This window comes from Xyrauchen texanus, chromosome 48, assembly GCF_025860055.1.
Source record: "Xyrauchen texanus isolate HMW12.3.18 chromosome 48, RBS_HiC_50CHRs, whole genome shotgun sequence".
In the NCBI taxonomy this organism is placed as follows: Eukaryota; Metazoa; Chordata; class Actinopteri; order Cypriniformes; family Catostomidae; genus Xyrauchen; species Xyrauchen texanus.
The window spans coordinates 26,594,802-26,618,271 of NC_068323.1; the positions used below are offsets into that span (position 1 = coordinate 26,594,802).

Here is a 23,470-nt window from a genome sequence, read left to right on the forward strand (position 1 = left end):
ACCAAAAAATAAATAAAATCAAAAGTCAAATAGAGTTAAGATTGGGGTAAGTTTTATGGTTAAAGTTAGACTTAATACAATAAATAATTTGAAGTGCTTGGAAAGAGCAAATGCTAGTCAGAGATATACATTTTTATTTAAATAAATCAAGCTTTTTTATGGCAGTTTTTCAAATTTGCAACAAAATGAAAATATTAATCGAATGTACACATTTGGTTTTGGCCTTACAAGCCATAGACATGAATTTTAAACCACTTTTTTACATAAGAAAAACACAAGAGCTATTTTAGGGAGACTGTTACGTACTAAATAGCTAAACTCATATTACAGTTTGTTTTAACAGTATTTTCTGTAAAACTGAAATTAAAAGGTTATTAAGTGTGCTATAGGTCTAAACAATATTCTTTAATTTGCTTTGGGCAAACATAGGTTTTCCCTAGAGCAACAATTTGTTGATTTCTTCACAGTAATCTTGATGGTCCCAGTAGTGTTAGCTTGAATGTACCTGGCAAACTTGAATAAAAGAAGAAAAAAAGGATTTATTTAAGCATTGAAATAATAATAAAAAGGTCACTTATTATAATTATATCTACAGTATTTTTTTATGTATAAAATAGCATATAATAGCCACCAAATAGTCTACTTTGTTAGGCTAATGAGAATTATACAACAGTTGGGTTAGGTTTAGGGTTGGGGCATGACCATTAAATCTGAATAGGATTATTCCACTGACTACTGGACCACCTGTAGGCCGATAACATCAGATGATCTGTCTGACAACTAAGTAATGCTTAGCAAAATTATTTTCTTACCTTTTCGATATATGTAATAATTTCATCTTTGTTCAGCTCAACAAAGGATTTCATCTTGATAGTTGCATAAGCAAATGTAGTAGGATCTGTAAAATTAAAATTCACAGATATTAGAGTATATGAATGTAAAATGTGTCTAATAATGACATCAGGATTCTAAATGCTAAAAGTGGATGAGGTGATGGATTGCAATTTGCATACTTTGAGAAACATAAGTTGAAGCTGTTGATTGAGTTGTTGTTAGTTGAGTTGTAGATATTGTTTCAGAAGTTGTCTGGGTTGTAGACATTGTTGTTATTTGAGTTGTAGTTGGTGTAGTTTTAGTTATCGGTTGAGTTGTAGCAGCTGTTGGTGGTTGGGTTGTAATTGATAGAGTTGATGCTATTTGAGTTGTATATGCTGTTGCAGCTGTTGGTGGTTGGGTTGTAGTTAGTTGAATTGTAGATGTTGGTCCAGCCATTGTTGTTGGTGGGGGTGTTTGAGTTGGAAACGTTGATGCAGTTTTTGTTTTTAGTTGAATTATAGATGTTGGTGCAGTCGTTGGCTGGGATGTAGATGATGGTGCAGCCATTGTTGTTGGTTGGATTGTAGATGTTGGTAAGATTGTTATTGGTGGTTGGGTTGTAGCTGTTGGTGCAGTTGTTTGCTGGATTGTAGATGTTAGTGCAGTTGTTGTTTGTTGCGTTGTAGTTGGTGCAGTTGTATTTATTTGGGTTGTGGTTGACTGAGTTGATAGTTGAGTTGTAAATGTTGCGCCTGTTGGTGGTTGGGTTGTAGTTGGTGTTGTTTGTTGAGTTGTAAATGTTGTTGCAGCTGTTGGTAAGATGGTTATTGGTGGTTGGGTTGTAGATGTTGGTGCAGTTGTTTGCTGAATTGTAGATGTTAGTGCAATTGTTGTTTGTTGAGCTGTAGTTGGTGGATTTGACATTTGTTGGGTGGTGGATATTGGTGTAGATGTTGTCGCTGGTGTTGGTGGTAAAGTTGTAGATGTTGAAGCAGTCATTGTTGCTGGTTGACTTGTAGATGATGGTGTAGGTGTAGTTGTGGAATCGGCTGTAGATGTTGCTGAAATTGTTGTTGATCGGGTTGTGGATGTTGGTACACTCGTTGTTGGTGCAATTGTTATTGGCTGAGTTGAAGTTGTATGTGCAGCTGTAAATATAAAAAGAAAATCGCAAAACTGTGACCGAGGGCTCTGTCTCCTGCTACGGCAACACTCCCCATAACACACACACTTACACACTCATTCCATTGTTCAACCTTCTCCTCAGTTAACATTGAGCATTGTGGGTGCGCACACAAAATACTGTGAACACTACATTCATACACGTATTGATTCAGAATACTCTGTTCCATTTGTGGTAATTGTTAATGCTAACGTGTTGGCTTCATTACATATTTTGTTTAATGTATCAGTTTGTTTTCCGTGTCTCCCTAAGTGTGTGCTTGTGTCTTTGGGGTCAATGGCAGGCTATATGCTCAGATATCTGCTCAGATATCAACAGCACAACTGGGTTGTAAATTGACAAGTTGAGGCCCAAATGGGTTGACATTTGTAGGATGTGTCGATTGTGTGAGTAGGATGCGTTTCATACAAGATCTGGCTACTGGACAACCTTGGAATAATATATTGATGTGATTATTCATATAACGAGGTTTGGGCCATATAAATTACGGGAGTTTTCCGGAAGAAATAACAAAACAGGAGATGGGTTTGAAATGCGGGAGACTCCATGGAAAAACGGGAGTGTTTACAGGTATGTGTGCAAGTCTGCTATTTTGAAATACTGAAATGTGTTGTCAAAAATCTTTACTCAACGTTACATGGCAGATCCAAACAGACACTCTACTTGACACTACAAAATATCAGTAGTGCAGGTAGTGTTTTTTTAAAACATGAATCGTATTAGATGATCTTAGGAGCACCAACCATAAATTAATTTTAACCAATCCCAAACCCGAGAGTATAAAATTACTTGTAGATGTTGTTGCAGCTGTTGGTGGTTGGGTTGTAGTTAGTGGAGTTGTTAGTTGAATCGTAGATGTTGGTGCAGTCGTTGGTTGGGATGTAGATGATGGTGCAGTCGTCGTTGTTGTTGGTAGTTGGGATGTATTTGGTGGTGCAGTTGTTGTTGTTGGTTGACTTGTAGATGATGGTGCAATTGTTGTAAATAATGGTGCAGGCATAGTTGTGGATTCGGCTGTAGATGTTGCTGAAATTGTTGTTGAAAGGATGTTGGAAGGATGTTGGTGCGATTTGTTATTGGCTGAGTTGTTGTTTGTGCAGCTGTAAATATAAAAAGAAAATAGCAAAACTGTGACCGAGGGCTCTGTCTCCTGCTACGGCAACACTCCCCATAACACACACACTTACACACTCATTCCATTGTTCAACCTTCTCCTCAGTTAACATTGAGCGTTGTGGGGGCTCACACAAATACTGTGAACACTACATTCATACACGTATTCATTCAGAAATACTCTGTTCTGTTTGTGGTAATTGTTAATGCTTAATGTGTTAATGCAATTGTTAGTTTCATTACATCATTTGTGTAATGTATCAGTTTGTTTTTCGTGTCTCCCTTGGTGTGTGCTTGTGTCGTTGGTCAAAGGCAGGCACGGAATTGTCGTAATAGGCTCTATGCAGCGGGGATTTTGACGTGTTTCCGACTACACTCTCTTCTCCTCTACTGGGCAAACAGTTTCCGGTTCCGTATTAGATCTGACGCGCGAAAATTAACAACGACAAACATTCTAGTTATTCTTACTCGGACGTAGAGCAAGATATGGACCATTGATATTGTTCAGTTCCCGAAGCTGCAGCTGTGGACATGGTATTACATGAAAATGAGGAGTTGACGAGGGAGATAGAAGATCTACGGAAGCAGTTGGACCAGACCAAGATCATACTTCGCTTTGGTCTCCAGAGATTTGCTGGGTCCGATGAGGACATACGCTTTTATACAAGGTAAAATTATATTGCCTGTGATAAGCATTTGTAATAGCGTTGCCTTTGTCTTGAAAACACTAGTCCATGTTGTTATTAAATATTATTGGAGTTGTACATGTAGTAGATTTTTGCCTTAATCTATGAAGAATCACTCTCAAATTCTTAGGTTTTGATTTCAGAATATTAGACTTTATTGCAACCAATAAAGCCGAGTCGGCCTGCAGAGCAACTCCCTAACTCTGGCTTTCATTCACTTAAATACATCTTCACAAACAAGGTTGGGCTTATCCTTTTTTTAAACATGCATTATTTGGTGAAACTCTGGTCTGACCAAATTAGGAAATTACAGAACCACCTTTGCAAGGGATATTTTTCTCCCAGCAGTCATGAGAGCCCATATGTAATGCTTACTCTGCAAACTTTCAAATGTCACACATAAGCAGTCATGAGAGCCCACACGTAGTGCTTACTCTGCACACTTTAAAATGTCACACATATATAGAACACACGTTCTTAAGGCCTTCATGCACATACAGCCAACTATATGTTTGCCTGTCAGATATAACTGTGGTACAATTAACAATGTTTACATGTCAGATATAACTGATAAAATCTCCTACATATTCCCCCCTTTGTGACTTTTAAGAGTCACATTCCTGAGTGCAGTTTCATAATTCAGTCGCTTTTGCTATGATATCTAGTGACTCAATTAAGTCTCACCATTGCACTACCAATGACCCCATTATGCAACCGCACTCCGGTGGAGATTACAGAACCAAACATCTCTACTCAAATTGTCTCGAGAGCAGAGTAAAAGATTCTGTCTCCATTTCCTTTTAATATACAACATGTTATAATCCTAATTGTCCAATTGGTTTAGCTTGATTGTGATGGATTAGCTTTACTTGTGTTTGCCATAGTCTTAAACCATCCATCATATCATTAAAGTGTAACGAAGATGTCTTCAACCCAGATACTTTACGTATCGTAGAGGGCCACCCATTGGGGAGAGGTTAGGCTAGCACTTTCACCCAGGGTATGGCTCATCTTTTATTCATCTTCTTCGTCTTCGTTTGAAGTGCTTGACTCCTCATCTAATGTTTGTGAATCCCAATGTGGTTTTTCAATCCAACCCTGATGCTCTACTATAACTCTACCATTATCTTGACATCTTAATAATTCCATTTGCTTAACTGTGGCTTTAATAACTAATGACCTTAATAAAGGCAGCATACAACAAAATACTAACACTCCTATTACTATTGCAATTCCCAAAAACATTCCTAATTTAGCAAACCATGCTCCCCATGCTCCTAATTTTAAATCGAGCCAATCCCACATTTGGTTATCCCTTCCAGCATTCGCTTTAACTTCGGTTCTTAAGCTTTTTAACTTAATCATGACTTCACTAAATGTTCCTCCTGGTGCAGTATTGTTTGGTATGAAAGTACAACACTGATCTCCAAACATAACACACACACCCCCTTGTTTTGCCAATAACCAATTAAGAGCCTGTCTGTTTTGCCATGTCATTCTACTTGTTTCATGTACTTAATAAATCTTTGTTGATTATAGTAAATATAATTGATCCACTCTGTATTCTTATTTTGTGTAATCCAAATGAATATTGATTCTAGCCCTGCCTTGACCTCATCTCTAGCCTTAAATTCATTGGGTATACCCCTAGGTTGACCAATTGAGTCTAAAAACACATTAGGGTCTGTTTTTATATGCTCTTTTCGTTCTGTTTCTATCTTCCTTTATAAATTGTCCTGCTTCCCACTGTGCCATTGTAATTTCCTGAATCAATCGTACTCTAACACATATCCCTTTCCATCCTAGTGGTAATGATGCCATAAGTTGTTCTTTCCCACAAACCCAGAAAAAATCTGCCACCACTAGTGTTTGATCTTCATACAATTCTATCGATGGTAATGCTATAGTTTGATTCTCACACTTTTCTTGATTTATCTGTATTCCCTTCCTTAATCCTTGTGCTTGCAGTTCTGGGGCTCTTACAGGTACATCTGAATTCCAAGCATTTGTTTTATCTAGGTTCCATGTTATAGCACACTTTCCCATGAATTCTCCCAAATCATGAACTCCTTTAGGTTTACTATAACACTCATACTCTTGGCTATAATCTATGTCATACCATTTTGGGATTTCTACTTTTCCTTTTTTTAGTTTAATATTTTCTTTTATATCCCCATATCTACACCAATCCCCCAATGCGGTTTATTGAAGTGATCCTTAAGAATGGAATTTCCCAGAAATGCCAAACATTCTGCTGGGCAGTACGGTCTAACATGCTTTCTTAAATGACAAAAGTTTCTATTAAAGTTGGCACATTTTTGATAGTCATGTTGATTTGGAATTACTGTTACCTTATTTAGGGGTGATTTGGAGCATAGTAGGCAGTTTTCCATACCTATTTCTCTCGCTGTAAAAGTTGCCCATTCATACCATTCATTATTTTGTGCTGTTTCCCATAACCTATCTATTTTCCTAATATTTCCATTACTCTCAACCTTATTTTCAATGTTTCTACGTTGTTTTGATATCCTTTGTGTTTTACCTAATTCTCCATTTGTTTGCGTTATTTCTGAATTGCTACTAGGTTTGACTGAGGGCTGAAAAATCAATGATAGGGAAGTCTGGTTGAGCTCCTGAGTAATAATGTTGGCTGTGGCTTGAGCTTGCATTGCCAGATGCAATAGGTATATGATGATTATCACAAATGTTATGGGATTCATTTCTATTGTTTTCTTGATCTTCTCTGCTTTGCTCCACTCCCTGTGTAACTTTTTCTGAACTTTCAGCATTCTGTACCTTTTCCTCTTGTGTCTCTGGTCTTACCACACTTTCTTTTGTACTGTCGGGATCAAGTTTTTCTCCTTCTCCTTCCTTACTTACTTTGGGTACCCTTGTACAGTGGTTCAAATGATACCAGGTGGTACTTCCTTCCACTTGGACCGCTGTTGGAGTAGCTGTTACCACTTTGTAAGGTCCCTCCCTCCTGGGCTCATTCCACTTTCTTCTGAATACTCTTAAATAGACCTGATCTCCTGGAACGACTGGACAAGATGTCTCTGTCTCTTTTCAGGCTCTTTTCTCTTTTCCTGTAAATAGATAGCTTTATGTATTGCAGTTAGTTTTTTCATATACGACCTCAGTTCCATTTGCAATTGCTCTAGAGGGGGTCCTTTGTACGGTCCTCTGCAATATGGCACAGGCATGGGTCGACCCGTAAGCATTTCATGCGGTGTTAAATGCGTGCTTCTGTTAGTTTGCATGCGATAACTCATTAGCGCAAGAGGTAGAGCATCAATCCAGTTGAGTTTAGTACTTTCACATATTTTGTTAAGTTTGGCCTTGAGGGTACCATTTACCCTTTCCACCAGCCCTTGAGATTGTGGGTGGTAAACACAGCCTAACCTCTGTTTTATTCTTAGTTGCTGTAATACTTGCTTTACAGTTTTTTGAATAAACGCTGATCCGTTATCTGAACTTATTTCTGATGGTATTCCAAATCTCGGGATTACTTCTCTTGTTAGAAACTTAATAACTGTTCCTGCCCCTCATCTGCTGATGGTATTGCTTCTACCCATCTGCTAAATCTGTCTATTACCACAAGCATGTATCTTTTGCCTTGTACTCGCTTTATCATGTCCACATAATCCATTACTAAGTGTTTGAATGGTCCTTCTGGTATTGGTATGTGGCCTATCGGTGTGGTTGTTCCTTTCCTAACATTGTTTTTGGCACAAATTTCACATGTGGACAGAAATTCGTCTATCATTGCATGTAAGTACGGTGACCAATATCCTTGCTGTTTAATTTTCCTTACTACTTCCCCCCTTGCGCAATGGTCAAATCCATGCACATCTGTAATAAGTATATTCAATAGCGTAGTTGGTGCTACTATCTGTCCTTCATGTGAACGCCAAATATCTTGTGTGTCTTTTGTTGCTCCTCTTTGTTGCCACATTGTCTGTTCATATGGACCTGCTTGTTGTTGAATTCTAATTATATCCTGTAGCTGAGGTTGTGGTTCTATTAAAATTGTTGGAGCTAATACTGCAACTTTACAACCTGATGCTTTTTTAGCTTCTAAATCAGCTGTGTTGTTACCCTTAATGATATAATTGTTTCCTTTTTTATGAGCCTGACATTTGATAACAGCTAATCGCTTTGGTAACATCATGGCAGAAATTAACTGTACTATCTGTTGAGTGTGTTGGATGGGAGTTCCATCACTCTTTTTGAAACCTCTTTGTTTCCATACCGCCCCAAATAGATGACATACACCATGAGCATAAGCTGAATCAGTAAAAATATTTGCTATTTGTCCTTTTGCTAATTGGCATGCAATTGTGAGTGCTTTTAATTCCGCTTAATTGAGCAGAACATGGCTGTACACAATGTTGGGATATTACTGGTATAAATTCGTCCTTGTCTTGCTTTATTATTGAATATCCTGTATGAGTTCCTGTATAATCTCTAAAACTGGAACCATCAACAAAGTAAATTACGTCTGCTTCAGAGATCGGTGTTGATTCAAGATCCGGTCGTAGCCTAGTAAATGCCAATGAGTTAGCCACACAGTCATGTGGCTCACCTTCAAAATCCAGTGGAATCAATTCAGCTGGATTGATTGTATTACATCGTTTTATGATAACATCTGGATACGTCAGTAGTGATGAGTATGCTAAAATACGGGCTTGCGTTAAAACAAATTTTCCTTGTTCTAGCAACTCTACAATTTTATGATGCGTGTAAATGATTACAGGGTACCCCATAGTCAACGTGGATGCCTTCTCATAAGCAAAATATAATGCTGCAAGGCCTTGTTGGTAACATGGTGGGTAACCTTGTGCTACATTGTCCAACTTAGTGCTATAGTATGCTATGGGTTGTTTTTTCCTGCCACTACATGTCTCTTGCATCAATACAGCTGATGCATATCCATCAGTTCTGTTTGATACATACAGGTGAAATGGTATAGTGTAATCAGGAGTACAAAGGGCAGGTGCTTGTTGTAATTCTTTTTATAGTTTCAAATGATATCAATGCATCTGCATTCCATTGTAATTTAGTCTTTAACTTTTGCAATCCTGCTTGTTTCATGATCTCTCTTAGTGGAGCTGTTTTTACTGCATATCCCTCTATCCAATCAGAACTAAATCCTGTCATTCCTAGAAAGGTCATCATCTGCCCTACTGTTTGTGGCAATGGTGTTTTACTAATGCCTTCTAAATGATTTGGGGCTATAGCTTTTGTACCATATGAGATCAGTCGTCCTAAGTATTCCACTTGTGTCTGGCAATACTGTAGTTTTGTCTTAGATGCTTTATGACCTCCTTGTGCTAACTTAGTAAGTACTTTAATAGAATCTTTATGACACTGTTCCAATGAGGTGGAGCAGATCATTAAATCATCTACATACTGCAGCATTACGCTGTGTATTGTTAAGTCTTCTAAGTCAGCTTTGAGAACTTGATTAAATATGTGTGGTGAGTGTTTAAATCCTTGTGGCATTCGTTTGTATGTATACTGTTTTCCATTGTATGTAAATGCAAATAAGTATCTACTTTCCTTTGCCACCGGAACACTGAAAAATGCAGAACATAAATCAATCACGGTAAAGTACTTGGCATTAGGTGGGACATTTGTCAGCAGCGTGTGTGGGTTTGGAACATCAGCTGGCCAATCTTCTACTATATCATTTATTGCTCGTAAATCATGTACTAGACGCCACTTAGATTTGTTTGCTTTGATTACAGGAAAAATTGGAGTATTACAATAACTGTTTGTTTCTACCAATACTCCTGCTTTTATTAAACCATCTATAGTGTCTTTTATGCCCGTTTCAGCTTCAGGCTGCAATGGGTATTGCGATTTTCTTGGCAGACGTGCACCTGGCTTAAGTCGTATTCTTATTGGATTGGCTGACTTTACCACTCCTACATCTGTGTCATGCTGAGACCATATCTCATTTGGTACCTGACACTCCAATTCTTTAAATAGTGCAGCATCAATAGTCTCTTCCAATTTGTGTGTTGTCATCATTTGAGTTTGTAGTTTTTCATTGATAACTACTTCCTGTGGACTACCCAATAATGATGTCCCACACAAAATTTTTATGTAGTTTTTGTCAGTAGAATGGAAAATCAATGGATTTATTGTTGTTTCCCATTGGCATTGTTTAGCTCTTATCATCATTGGCCCCAAATCTTTTGCACTTGAGTTTTTACCTACATATAGAGATACATGTGGAGCGGAATTTGTAATATTGAACCACTTTGTTACAAATTCATTCTCTGTTATATTTAAAGCTGCCCCCTGTTTACCTATTATGATGTATTGGGAGGTTATTTCGATTTTTTGTTCTCTAGTTCCTTCCTGCCATTTCTTTTCTATTTCTGCATCTCTCTCTGGATCGTATATCATTGTACAGTGAAATTCTGATCTTGGCAACTGTGTTTCTGGAATCTGTGCTTTAATGAATTTTCCCCATTTATTTATTATTTGTGTCATGTCGTTTTCTATTTGTCCTATCCAGTACACATTTGCTTTTGGCTCAGAAATCATCATTTGAGTTTCTACTCCCTGTAAATCTATATACACTCCGTCTGGAGAACACAAAATTTGAAGTTCCATTTTACACAATGCATCTCTACCTAATAAATTAACCGGTGTCTGATGTGATACTAGGATAGGTATAGTTGCCGTTTTATTTTTAGTTTGTAGACAAACTGGAGTAGTCATTGGAATTAGCTGCATTTGTCCCGAGAATCCTACTGTCTTTGCAAATTTTCCAGACAAGGGGAGATGTGAGGCATAATTTGAATTTACACATGTGTAAACTGCTCCTGTGTCTACTAGCATTGGTATTGTTTTTCCCTCTATTTTTACCTGCAGCATAGGTTCTTGATCAGCATTGGTTGTTAAAATTGGAAGCTGACTCTCCCCTAGAGGATTCTCTGGGCATCCCTAATAGCCTTGATTTGGTCCTCCCCACGGGTTTACTGGACCTTGAGATGGACCTCGAAAGGGCTGCCGTCTCTCCCCCCCTCCAACCCCAGGTGTTGCTTGCCATGGATTTATGGGGCATTCATCTCTGTTATGTCCCATGTCAGCTCCTCCTATAACTTTTGCCTGGAGTGCTTTAATGTCCCCCCACAGATAACAGTTTGCCCATTGTTTGTTCTTCAAGCACTCTTATCCACTTTCCAGCCCCCTGGTGGATATCAGGGAGGCGAGCGACAAGCCCATCAAGGTCCTGTGTAGCCCAAGGCACATAATGTCCCTGCGTACCCTTAATCAAAATTGGGAGTTGCTGCGCCAAAGGTCGTAACCTATGCTTCTCCCTTCCGTGCGTCCAATTTCCATTATCACATGACGAATCCTCTTCACTCTCCCTGTCCTCTGTTTCTAATAGTCTGCTTCTAGTTTTAACCAATTTATCTGTATCTCGTATTAATTTCTCCGCTTCTTTAACTTTCCTATTTATTTGTGCTTCTATTATTTGCGCTTCTGCTTTTAATTCCTGTTCTTCTCTTCTTACTTGTCCTAATGTTTTTTCATATAATGTTTCTTTATTTAACTGTGCTTTCATTTCTTGTAACGCTGTCCTTGCTTGATCATAACAGTCTAGTGACAGACTCTTCTCACTTTTTCTATCCTGCATCTTTTTTGGTATTGCCCCTAATTTTGTAAGTGTTTCTTTTTCAAACTGCACATTTCCTTCCATCTGCATTTCTCCTAAAACTTCTACAGTTCCCTTGAGCATTGGGAATTGACCTTCTGAGGGTATTTTTGGAGGTGATTTAACAAGGGTCTCTTCTCCTTTTTTATTCATTTCTTTTTCTGTCTCTTTTAATATTTTTCTAGTCTGTTTTGTGGTTTTTAGAGCATTTTCTCCTCCTTTTTTAAACAATATCAGTACTTCTCTCTCTCTCTCTCTTTTTGCTTCTCTCTTCTTACTCTTGTTACTTTCTTTGGGTCTATAATTTTTTATCAATGTTTCCATCTCCTCGCACAAAGCTACATCAAATGTCCCATCTTTTGGCCATTTTGTTATCATATTTTTAGTTCTTTTTTGCCATTTGTTTGAGAGTTTATCTATAAGTTCTTTACACAGCGGATATTTTAATCCTAATATATCTACTGGAGTGGCTGCCATAATTTTTATTTTTTATAACAACCTTTTTATTTTAATATCCACTTTAATATCTACTCAATCCATCGACTTTTGTTTTAAAACCATATACTAGACCCAACGCTTTAAATTATTTTCCTTATTATTTATTATTTTATTTTCCTCTTTGCTAATTTCTTGATTGTTCAAACTATTCTTAATTGCTATATCGTTGTTTAATTTTTATTTTAATTTAATTTTTTATTGTTGTTTATCCCTGTGCTTTAAATGTTAAACTTTAAGCACAGATATTTATTTTGACTTCATAACTTTTCTATATGAAGTTATTTCTCTTCTGTGATTTGACCAGTTCAGAAATTTAGCATATTTTCACCGTCAGCTGCCAGCTGCTAGTTCTAAAAAACCTCACAGCTAAGAGTTAATTTTCTACTCACGCAGCAATGACTCTCTCTACTGGTTACACATGTTACACTATGTCAGAGTTTAGTTTTCTATGAAATTTTCCTTTTACAGTTTTATGAGACAACTTTCATTCCCAACATTAATTCAACATATAAATGACAAATTTTCTTTATTGAACAACTTTACTTCATTCGCCTTTGTCTCTTAGTCATTTATTGGGCTCATATTTCTTCCACACAGTGTTCCTTTTGTATGGTCAATGACTATCACACATTCCAGTTCCTGTATTGGGCATATATCTTTATTCAGTCATACGTGTTCATACACATTCACTTTCAAACACAGACTCAATTACATTCACAACCACCGAAATGTTACACTTAGTACACACACTAGGCCTTTATAAACACAGAGCTCACTATAATTCTAGAACGCAACTATTCTACCACTCCTCTTGAGTGACCTGTTCCTACAGGTTTTTCAACACAAACACACCCTTCTTGAGTGACCTGTTCCTACAGGTTTTTAAACACAAACACACCCTTCTTGAGTGACCTGTTCCTACAGGGTTTTAAACACAAACACACCCTTCTTGAGTGACCTGTTCCTACAGGGTTTTTACACACAAACACACCCTGCTTGAGTGACCTGTTCCTACAGGGTTTTTACACACAAACACACCCTTCTTGAGTGACCTGTTCCTACAGGGTTTTTACACACAAACACACCCTTCTTGAGTGACCTGTTCCTACAGGGTTTTTACACACAAACACACCCTTCTTGAGTGACCTGTTCCTACAGGGTTTTTACACACAAACACACCCTTCTTGAGTGACCTGTTCCTACAGGTTTTTAAACACAAACACACCCTTCTTGAGTGACCTGTTCCTACAGGTTGTTAAACACAAACAATTAACAAAAATTGACTGTTATCCATCAAGGCCCACCTAACAGTAGAAAACAATCTACAACATGCAATTATGTCTTCTGGAATCAAAACCCTTTATTTATTATTTATTTATTTATTTATTTTTTTTTTTTTAGTTCAGAAGAGCTTTTTGATCGTTCTTACCACCACAGACAAACTGGCAAGTAACACAAACGTTTATAAGCAAAATATGCTTACCTCTTAATGGTGGCCACAGTGTTTGTGTTTGCCTTCCCAGCCAGCCCGCGATGTAACGACTCTGCTCTCTTCTGTCCCTGTTCGGGCGCCAATTGTAGTAGATTTTTGCCTTAATCTATGAAGAATCACTCTCAAATTCTTAGGTTTTGATTTCAGAATATTAGACTTTATTGCAACCAATAAAGCCGAGTCGGCCTGCAGAGCAACTCCCTAACTCTGGCTTTCATTCACTTAAATACATCTTCACAAACAAGGTTGGGCTTATCCTTTTTTAAACATGCATTATTTGGTGAAACTCTGGTCTGACCAAATTAGGAAATTACAGAACCACCTTTGCAAGGGATATTTTTCTCCCAGCAGTCATGAGAGCCCATATGTAATGCTTACTCTGCAAACTTTCAAATGTCACACATAAGCAGTCATGAGAGCCCACACGTAGTGCTTACTCTGCACACTTTAAAATGTCACACATATATAGAACACACGTTCTTAAGGCCTTCATGCACATACAGCCAACTATATGTTTGCCTGTCAGATATAACTGTGGTACAATTAACAATGTTTACATGTCAGATATAACTGATAAAATCTCCTACATACACTGCAAAAAATGATTTTCTTGACAAGTATTTTTGTCTTGTATTCCTGTCAAATTATCTAAACTTTCTTAAAACACGATTTATTTACTTGTCAAGCAAAATGGGATAAGATATTAAGTCTTGTTTTAAGATAACTCTAACTTAATTTAGTGAACTTTAGACTCAAAACAAAATAAATTAAAGTTTATTTTGCTTACCACATTGGCAGATTTTTTTTCTTGTTTTGAGTCTAAAGTTCACTAAATTTAGTTAGTTATCTTAAAACAAGACTTAATATCTTATCCCATTTTGCTTGACAAGTAAATAAATCGTGTTTTAAGAAAGTTTAGATAATTTGACAGGAATACAAGACAAAAATACTTGTCTAGAAAATCATTTTTTGCAGTGTATAAGCTAGCTGCACGTAAAAGTAGGCTACACCGACCAAAATAATAACAACAACATAGGCTAACATAATTATAAGTATGAATAACATCTGTTGTCTTCAACAGTAATCAGAGTTAGTTTAATCATACATAACGAATTCCATAATTTTCATGACTCGTGATGTATTACAAGATTGTTGTATCAGTTACTTGTAGTTCAGCATTCTTATTTCCTAAACTGGAAATTACTATACTATAAAGCTAAGTGTAGGTATTTTATGCCATGTGAGGACCAATGTACGTTTATTTCTTGACAGATTTGCAACCTATAACCACCTGAAGGCCTTCTGGGAACTGATTGAACCGGCAATGCATAGAAAGATTCGTGTCCAAAGTCACCAAGGAGGCTGGAAACACTCGGGCACTTCCTGCAATAGACAAGTTCTTCCTGTTCATGATGCACATTGCTTTGGGCCTCAAGCAAAAGGACCTTGGTCATCGCTTCCATGTACATCAGGCCACTGTAAGCCGCATCATAACAACCTGGGCCAACTTCCTGTACTTTGTCCTGGGGTCAGTGTGAATTTGGATGCCGAAAGAGAGAGTACGAGCCCATCTGCCAGAGGAATTTCATCTTTTCCGAGACACGCAGGTTATCCTGGATTGTACTGAGATCCGCTGCCAAACACCTTCCTCATTGCTATTACAAAGTGAGGTTTTTTCAAACTATAAGTCTCACTGCACATTCAAGGCTTTAATAGGAATGGCACCTCATGGTGCAATAACATTTGTGTCTGGACTCTATGCAGGATTTATAAGTGACAGGGAGTTGTTCAAACAGTCAGGGATCATTAACCTTCTTACTCCTGACATGGCCATCATGGTGGATAAGGGCTTCTTAATTGACAGCCTAGTGCCATGCAAAGTTCACCGGCCTGTTTTCCTGACCAAGGGAAAACAAATGCTACCTCATGAAGTGACACACACTCAGTCTGTGGCCAGGCTCAGGGTACATGTTGAACGTCTTATCCGTTGAGTGAAGGAGCATAAGTTGTTTGACACAGTCATACCCTTGTCCATTTCTGGTAGCATAAACCAACTGTTTACAGTGGCATGTTTGCTTGTGAACTACCAATGTGGACCACTTGTCAAGGCATGGAGCCACTGAGTCTAAAAACCCTCATCCTTGTTAATGTGCTAAGGTAAATGTAAATATTGTACATATACTTTTGTAAAAACTATGGATTTCACACTCTGTTCATAACTCTGATCAACAGACAAAACTAAGACAGTGTTTCCTTATGTTATGCATTATGAAATTATAATAAAAAATGCATATGTATTTATTAACTAGCCTATACAAATCTAAATATATATATGTACATATACATGTCTAATGTAATATAATAGATAGGTGTGTGTATGTATATATGTATAAATATTGTGTGTGTGTGTGTGTGTGTGTGTGTATATATATGTAAATATTGTTTAAAGTGTAAATAAGAATACAATAAATATAATGCTGTATATTATAATTGAATGGACCACCAGTGGTATGTGGCCACACTGTAACACACGGTCATTAAATAAAGCAACATTTGTACAATTGTAGAAATTGAGAAATACTTCACTGGTTATCTAAAAATGACCTAAACATGCAAACACTTAAGTAGGTAGTGGTTAAAAAAAAAAAACAGATCTGCTCGGTCTCTAATGGTGCGCATTACATCAATATTTTTGTATATACGCTCAACAAGCATGTCCTCCTGCGCACATACAACAAAATCACACCACTCGAAGAAAGAATTGTATTAGTGACTTTACTTTTCGTCTTCAATTGCATTAAAAAAACTTTTATAAGTCGCTTTGGATAAAAGCGTCATGTAAAATGTAAAGTAAATGCATAAGGTAAAATAATTACTTTCTGGTAGGCGAATATTCCTTCTTTTTTCATTCTTTTTGCAATCGCTCTGTCAAATTCCTCGACTTCACTAAAATAAAAGATGAATGCCATGTCAAAAATATTGTGTAATAATATATTGTTTTTGCAAATGCAAATTACAAGCATACCTAGGGTGATAAGTAGGGCCATGGAGGAAAACCTCCTCAGCTTCCTGCCAGGATAATGCCTGCATCTCACATAGGCCATGAATGATGGCCTGTCCATATAAATAAATAAATAAATAAAACATTGCATATATGGCAATAATAGAAACAATCCAATTGACAAACATGTTCGGACCTACCTCAGGAAAAAGAAAACTACAAATGAACTCCACTTCATCTGTGAAGTTCAGTTGAGTTTTAGAATTATCCAGCAGAGCTTTCAGGTGTTGAAAAAGAATGGCACACTGCTGCTCACTGTCCATGTAGACTGACACACGTGGCTTTAGGGGGAACCACTTTGATGGTTTCCCATTGAGAACATCCTGCGGGGCAAACAAAAAGTGTTGTTTTATATATACACAAGCCATCAATGAATAATTGGCATAACCATTAAAAATATAGCATATTGGATAATCAATTGACAATGTTGAAGTTGACAATGATCACAGCCCTGGGTGAGTCATTTAGGAATGCTAATCTTTAAATGGTGAAAAAGGACCATTTCAGTACCACTAAATGCTGCTCTGTTCTCTTTGAAGTCACAATGCAGTCCACCAGTGTTTCTTCGGTTCTTATCCGATCTTGGACTGCTTGGACGTGCTGTGGGACATCATGTGTGGTGCTTCTTTTTAGCCTATACAGAGGTTGTGTTTTTGCCTCTAATAAGCATTTTGCCTCGTCTGTCCAGAAGGCAAACCTGCGCCCATAGCTTGCAAACAATAATAAAAAATAAAAACAGTTATAGGAGCAATTAAATGAACAAAAATGAAAAAAAAAAAAAAAATGAAAATGGTCTCTTAAGAGAGTTATTAAGGGTGTTTTGTTACTCATGCTAAATAAAATGTTGTATTGACAAAATATTCAAGTAATATGACAGATTTAATTCATATATGGAATCTCTGAATAATATTTTACCAAAATGTACAGTACTTTTTGACATACCCGTCAATTTGAAATCGTTCCATTAGCACAAGGCACCACCATTTTCTAATCATGGGCATGTCAACCTGAAAGAAATGCCCAGTTAAAGGTCATACTGTTTTCTACTTTTACCAAATAAACTTAAAAAAGTAAAAACAATTAACATAAAATTCCTTTTAGTAACTTACCTCCTGGAAATCAAACTCGATGTCACAGAGGGTGTACTGAAATAAAGGAGACAAGCTGTTGTTAACACTGTTCACTAGACCTTACTTATAAACAAATTATAGACTCTACCATCAGCACAAAAACACCAGTCATTCCCTCTTGTCTGACGTGGCAAAGCCTATGATTGAGAAAAAGAGAAAAAGTCAGTATAGAAATTAATAACAGATAAAAGGTACGGATGCAAAATAATAATTTTTGCAGTAGAATTATCACCGAAAAATCCTTTCCAGTCATTTCTGTCCAGATCCCCGGATCAATTTGGTTGGCAATTTGTCTGTAGAAAAAAACATGAATATGATTGATCAAATTTAAATGACAGCTCATCTTTAACCTGAGGACAGACACACCATGCAAAAAAGGCTAAATGAACGTAGCCAAAACATGCAAGAAATGGCTAGGAGAACATAGCCAAAAATTAGAGTAAAGGCAATAAAACATGGCCTTTAAACTTTGAACAAAGCTAATTGTATAGTAGAACAAAAGCTAAAGAGGCTGAAACTGCATGTCTAAATTCATAGATGGACCTAAAAATTGCTCTGTATTCCTCATCTCCAAAGCCAGATTCGTGCTCTGCGTATTGAGAGTCTAAAAAAAGACATTCTCCCTTCGAAGTGGCCTCATAATCTATAATGTGTTAAGGTGTAAAAAGATTTCATTTTAAAGTCCTTGGAAGAACCATTGATGATTAGTTTAGTTTTAGAAACACACCAATTACGCTGTAAATCAACATATGTATGCGACATTCAATATCTAGTAAGAAATAATTCCTTACACAGACAATGTAGTAGTCAGGGCCATTAGCCATTAGCCATTAACAATGTTTTGGGTTCCTTTCCAAGTAGGAATAACATAAAAGTTCTCAATGTATATATCTTTGCCCTATGGAAAAAGAAAGCAAGCAAAAATGTAGGTTGATTCAGACACATGTATACTCTTTGACAGTTTACATTGTAATATTTTATATACATACAATATTCAGAGCCATTTCAATAATAAGCTGCATGCAGGCGTTTCCAATCTGCAAGAAATAATTTAATTAGTCACTCATTAGTGAATGAGAGTATAGCTTTCCAAGTGCAGACTGCTTACGTGGGAATCCATATCCCTCAGCAAACCCAAGCTCCAAAACTCCTCTCTAATGAGACACAATTTCCCCTCCTTCACAATAATTTCAGCTCCAGGCCGATTGACGTCCAGCACGTAATCAAGCTATAACATTTTTTTTTTAAATAGTCCCTTTCCCATGGCTTTACTGGTGAAAAATATTCCAACAGGGTTGTTGTTCCCAAAGCAGCGACTTCTGGTGATGCAGTCTCACTCACTGCAGGGATGGCAATGGTTGCTGGTGTTGCTGAGGGTTTTAAAATTGTATCTGGCACTGCTACTGAAAGTAAGGTAAAAAAAAAAACAATCAAGCTTAGAAATCATAAACTTTGTGTATGCTCTAAATTTACAAGTTAGTGTGCCTGTTTGCACTTAGTGAGCAAGTAATTTGTGTAGCTCCACCTGAGGGAGGGGACTGGACACAACAATTTACTTACCTACTGACACATCCATGGATTCCTCAGATGTTATATGTTCTACAAAAACATAAATGAACAGATCAGTCCAATGAGTAATAAAGTGTTACATTCATAACAAAAGTGCACAAGTACAGTGAAAAATTACCCAAAACAGCCTGGCTGTGGACATTCATTAGAATGTTTGTCTGAAACTCCTTTTTCATGTGCTTAAGTCGTTCTTCATTTTTGCGAATATTGTAATGGTGAATTATGCTTCGCGTGAGGAACACATGAGTCGACGGCAAAGCCATGTTTAGGAAGTAGTTGTTTTTTTTAAGTTTTGAAAATAACTGTTCTACGACTTGGCTGTTAACCCTTCCAGCCAGTTGCGGGACCAGGTGAAGCTTCCGCAGTGAATCTCGTGCGTCCTTTGTGTTGTCCTCATGGAACCGGTCATACAGAACATAATGTTCTGCTGAACCAGTAATAGGGTGGCCATCAGGGTCAGGATTTTCCTTTTTGCATGTCAGCCAGGGTAGTGACACCTTTACCTTTCCAGCTTTGGCTTTCGCTATGTTTTCTGCAGTTGGGTCCATTAACCTCCCTTCAAATGGTGTGAAGGGTATTGTTTGTGGTTGTCTTAAGTTAGTGTGGGTTGACAGTCCACGTGCAAAGTCGTAGATGACAATGTTCAGCATATGCTTCCATGAAAGAAGCATGTCCGCAAAATCACGAGGGCTCTCTGCTCGGATGTTGCATTTCAAACTGTAGACAATGCCACACGGACACATAATCACTGCCCAACCACCTAAAATGCAAATACATAAAAGAAAAGCAGATTTTTAGAAATGGTAATCCTTTGTATACTCATGCAAGACCTAATCATGTTATCAATGTCTCATTGTATATTTTAGAGCTACTGCTATTACTGTTCTCATCAGCAATATTGAGGTTTACCTGAGGCAGCCCAAATTTTCTCAAGAACTTTGTCATATGCCTCTCGTGACTTCATTTCTTGCGAAAGTCTTAAAAGGAGGTCAGTTCGAGATCCAGTGGCATCCAAACCACACTGCCTGCATAAATTTCTAATCACCTGCACCTATTAAAGGAAATGTGTGTCAGTGAATCCCTTAACACTTAATAGGACAACAACATAAAATAATGACAACATTGAATAGAGATTTTACCTTCTGTTTGCAGAGCTCATCTCTCAGACGATCCTCTGAGACAGTTATCTCAGAGACCTCTGCTGCTTTTGCTGGACAGATCTTCTCAAATTCTGTGTTAAGAACACAGTCTGAGCAGCGTGTATTTCTCCCTATCCAGGGTGCCCAAAATTTAAAACTTGGAGGAACACTGAATGGATTGTTTTTTTGGGAAAAAAAACATGTCAGTATATCGTAGAAATCGGCATTTTTCCTTTTGTCTTATCTTATTAAATACAAATCTACATAGGTGTAACATTTAATAATTGCTGGTAGATTTGCTTTCTTACTTGAAACAAATCCACGGGCAATTCTTTCCTCTGTCAGTGCCTTCCAAAACTGTTCTGAATCCACATCTCCATTAAAATCTTCTAGAGGTTGTGCAAGGTCACTCACTAAAGGAAATGAAGAAAAATTTGAATAAACCATGGTCTACCTTTGTGCAATTCGTAAACTAAAAGGGTTTTTTACCTGACAGATGAAAAGATGCCTTCTTGTGAAGGTCCGTTATGACCACAGGCGGATGGATGGTCACCACAGGTCACACAAGAATACTGATATTCATGGTCTGTTAGAGCTTCAAAATGAAGATAACCATGTAAAACTGTATCGGCTGAGGGGAACTGGACACCTGTAGTTAACTCCAAATACTCAACTATTCTGCTGACTGCAGTGTGGACCTATGATATAGAAACTGCACTCTTAATTACTACTATTCATTGAAATAATAATAAAAACAGACAAATTAAAGAATAAAGAAAAAATATAAGCATCACCTGCAACATGTTTCTAATAGTGAGGCAGAGAGGTAGATCAAGAAGGACATGGTCATTGAAATTATGTAGACCTTCGCTCCACTCTTGGTACCGGTACAGCACTCCACACTGAGGACAGTATTTGTAGTATGTAGAAATATCTGCAGACACAAAAGGTGTAAAAACAAGAGTGGTTCGGTTCAAAACGCAACATTATCAGAAGTACAAAATCACAACCATAAAAATAAATATATAATCCACCTTGGACAATTCCTGAGGTTGTAAGAATTTTAGCCTTTTGAATAATGCAAATCGGGTCGCTGAGGACCATGCGGTTTGGGCAGTGGTAGCACAACGTCTCCTCAGGAATTAGGTGTTGTGGAAATTCCTTATTCACAGAAGAAAGTCTCAAATGGTTGGGAATAGTAGAAGGTATCTTTTTGTTCATTAAGATGTATTGTACCATGCCTTGTATTGTTGGAGCATCCTTTGGTGGGTAAGTGCTTTCACCCACATGAGTTCCATCACTTTCCTCCACTGCTGTCACCTGAAACTCCTCAGTGCTCCTTTCAGTGCTCCGGACCTTCCGAACGAGTTCTGCATTGGTTTGGAATAAGTGCCATTTTGCAATGTATTTGTGTGCATGATCTCTGTGTTTTTGCACAAGGACAGTGCCATGCATTTTTTTTTTTTGTATCATAAGACACCATGACTCTGCCTAGTCTGCTGTAATATGAAATAGTTGGCTCATGAATCGATATACATTTTTTAGATGGAGGGGCTCCAATCTTTGACAGAACTGAAAGTGGTGCATTATTTTCTTTGGCTAGGGTTTGACGATCACAGTTGAATTTTTTCCTTCCCAAACCACTTGCTTTTCACCATTTCTTTAAGACTATCTTCTCTGAGTGAGGGCGAGGTTAAAAAGGTTTTGCAGTATGAAACTGACCGGAGGTGTACACACTGGTATGACTGCAGTCCACTTCTCCATGCCAACTCCATATTAGCTTGGCACTCACCTAATTCACAAGAAACATTATGTTGTTCCCCCCATATTTTAATTTGAACATGGAGAGGAGTAGAAGCCCCATGAATACTTTTGTGGACTGCATACAGTCCATTCTGGGGATCTATGCATTCACTTTTGAGATGGGATGAGGATGAAATGTCCATCATTTTTGCTGTGTGTCTTCGTTCAATGTGCCTTTTTAAATTTTTTCTGTAAAATGTCAAATGACATTTGGGGCATTTCTGCAATACTTTTGGACCCACACGGATGCCAGTTTTTGTGACTGGCCTGACAATGGCAGAGGTGGTTGGTTCGGAGGTGGCAGCAGTGGGTGGCATAGTGCTGGTTGGCACTGGGGTGGCAGCAGTGGGTGGCATAGTGCTGGTTGGCACTGAGGTGGCAGCAGTGGGTGGCATAGTTCTGGTTGGTACTGAGGTGGCAGCAGTGGGTGGCATAGTGCTGGTTGGCACAGAGGTGGCAGCAGTGGGTGGCATAGTGCTGGTTGGCACTGAGGTGGCAGCGGTGGGTGGCACAGAGGTGGCAGCAGTGGGTGGCTTAGTGCTGGTTAGCACTGAGGTGGCAGCAGTGGGTGGCATAGTGCTGGTTGGCACAGAGGTGGCAGCAGTGGGTGGCATAGTGCTGGTTGGCACTGAGGTGGCAGCAGTGGGTGGCACAGAGTTGGCAGCAGTGGGTGGCATAGTGCTGGTTGGCACAGAGGTGGCAGCAGTGGGTGGCATAGTGCTGGTTGGCACAGAGGTGGCAGCAGTGGGTGGCATAGTGCTGGTTGGCACAGAGGTGGCAGCAGTGGCTGTGGTAGAAGGCGCAGCAGTGGGCGGCACAGAGATGGCAGAAAAGGGCGGCATAACAGTAGGTGGCACAATGATAGATAGCACAGAGGTGGCAGCGATGGCTGTGGTAGTTGGAACAGCAATGGCAGTAGCTTGTGCCACAGCAGTGGGTGTGATGTTACAGGCATCAGTGGCACTTGCTCTCTTAACGCTCTTACATTTGCAGGAACCTAAATGTGTAATGAAATCTGGCTTTCTTAAAATTGTTGACTGACAGTACAAGCAATGATGCTGGGTTCGGCAGGGGCGACCGCATCGATGTATGGTGTACCCTGGAAAACAACAGGAAAGGATTGCACTGTCACACACAGTCTTATGATCTTTCAAAAAGCAAACAAAAAAAATATGTTTGCAAATGAACCTTCATGTTTCACTGCTCTGTTGAAGTGTCCCTTGAGATGTTTTTGAACTTTGGACAACTTTGTGGGTTTGAAATATATGGGGTCACAGAATGGGCAGTGAAAATCACTGCAGCATT

The 23,470-nt window shown here is 38.3% G+C and overlaps 2 protein-coding genes and 1 pseudogene across 4 annotated transcripts; 1 reads left to right on the top strand and 2 right to left on the bottom strand.

Moving 5' to 3' along the window:
* Nucleotides 1-1,056: 1,056 nt before the first annotated feature.
* Nucleotides 1,057-18,774, bottom strand: LOC127639767 (GATA zinc finger domain-containing protein 14-like). The gene is made up of 6 exons (XM_052121978.1): nt 18,763-18,774; nt 17,634-17,669; nt 16,665-16,847; nt 16,489-16,577; nt 2,789-3,025; nt 1,057-1,964 (listed from the first exon to the last, which is right to left on the bottom strand). The coding sequence occupies exons 1-6, from the start codon at nt 18,772-18,774 to the stop codon at nt 1,133-1,135; spliced, it is 1,389 nt and encodes a 462-aa protein (XP_051977938.1). The 3' UTR covers nt 1,057-1,132.
* LOC127639606 (uncharacterized) lies at nt 16,188-21,835 on the bottom strand (annotated as a pseudogene).
* A 576-nt stretch (nt 21,836-22,411) lies between these two features.
* LOC127639602 (uncharacterized) lies at nt 22,412-23,259 on the top strand. 3 transcript variants are annotated; one of them, XM_052121712.1, is made up of 3 exons: nt 22,412-22,657; nt 22,721-22,798; nt 22,862-23,259. In XM_052121712.1, the coding sequence occupies exons 1-3, from the start codon at nt 22,412-22,414 to the stop codon at nt 23,204-23,206; spliced, it is 669 nt and encodes a 222-aa protein (XP_051977672.1). In that variant the 3' UTR covers nt 23,207-23,259. The 3 variants fall into 3 exon arrangements, with proteins under 3 accessions (XP_051977672.1, XP_051977671.1, XP_051977673.1); XM_052121711.1 differs by having other exon boundaries at nt 22,721-23,259; XM_052121713.1 differs by lacking the exon at nt 22,721-22,798.
* The last annotated feature ends 211 nt before the right edge of the window (nt 23,260-23,470 follow it).